Consider the following 1,065-nt stretch of genomic DNA (forward strand, 5'->3'; position numbering starts at 1 on the left):
AGATGGACCACACCCAGTCCCGGATGGACGGCGTCCTCAGGAAGATGGCCAAAGTGTCGCACATGACCAGTGGTGCGCCCCTGGGGCGGGCGGCTCTCGGTGCGGGGCGGTCGGGCGGCGCCCCTGCCACCCCCGTGACCTCGGACGCTCTCGTCCCCAGACCGCCGGCAGTGGTGCGCCATCGTGGTGCTGCTGGGGGTGCTCCTGCTCGTGCTCGTCCTGCTCTTCTCTCTCTGACCTCAGCCCACCCGGGGCCTGGTCCTTCGTGCCCGGGGAGCCGCCAAGCACTTTCGAGCCGGCCTCGCGCCTTGGCAGGGGAGGGTCCCGCCTGGCCTGGGGAGCTGTCCCTGGGCTCTCATCCAGAGCCAGCAGGACCCTCAGGGCCCTGGGCCGGGGTGCCCCCCCACCGGGCCTGTCTCAAGTGCGCTTCCGGCGTGGTGGAGGTAGGGAGGCCTCAGACACACCCCTCCCCATTTCTACTTCCGGTGCCCCAAAGCCATTTGTCCCTGTGCCTTATACATGTGCCAACCTGGAAATAAAAGTCCAGCCCTTTTTATACATGTTTGTATCAGCTGGTATGTGGACTACGGGTGTGTGAGGGAGCCCTGATCTGCACGAATACCCAGGTGTGTGTGCATGTGCGCGTGTCAGAGATTTCGGTGTGTGATATTTGGTGCAGAGAAGACTCCTGGTTCACTTCTTGGTTTTGGTAATGGATAATTTATTACCGTTGAAAACTCCAAGCCCGAATTTTGCCCTGAGCTTTTGTGTGTGTGTGTGTGTGTGTGTGTGTGTGTGTGTGTGTGTGTGTATGTATGTATGTATGTTGGAGTCTCACTCTGTCATCCAGGCTAGAGTGCAGTGGCACGCTTGTGGCCACCGCAGCTTCAACCTTCTGGGTTCAGGGGGATCCTTCTACCTCAGTCTTCCAAGTAGTTAGAACTACAGACACATGCCACTATGCCCAGCTAATTTTTTTTTCTATTTTTTTGAGTTGGAGTCTCACCCTGTTGCCCAGACTGGAGTGCAGTGGCCGCTCCCGGCCACCACAGCCTCGACCTGCTG

General features: G+C 59.0%; 1 protein-coding gene across 1 annotated transcript in view; it reads left to right on the forward strand.

The window, feature by feature from the left end:
* Positions 1 to 558, forward strand: part of STX10 (syntaxin 10) — a 5,448-nt gene extending 4,890 nt beyond the window's left edge. The window contains exons 6-7 of the mRNA XM_021714566.1: positions 3 to 72; positions 161 to 558. Coding sequence (XP_021570241.1) covers positions 3 to 72; positions 161 to 237 — 147 coding nt within the window. The 3' untranslated portion in view covers positions 238 to 558. The remainder of the gene's footprint in view (positions 1 to 2; positions 73 to 160) is intronic.
* Positions 559 to 1,065: the final 507 nt, after the last annotated feature.

The sequence above is a fragment of the Carlito syrichta genome, unplaced genomic scaffold (genome assembly GCF_000164805.1).
Source record: "Carlito syrichta isolate Samal-C Ts95f unplaced genomic scaffold, Tarsius_syrichta-2.0.1 Scaffold95990, whole genome shotgun sequence".
Lineage (NCBI taxonomy): Eukaryota > Metazoa > Chordata > Mammalia > Primates > Tarsiidae > Carlito > Carlito syrichta.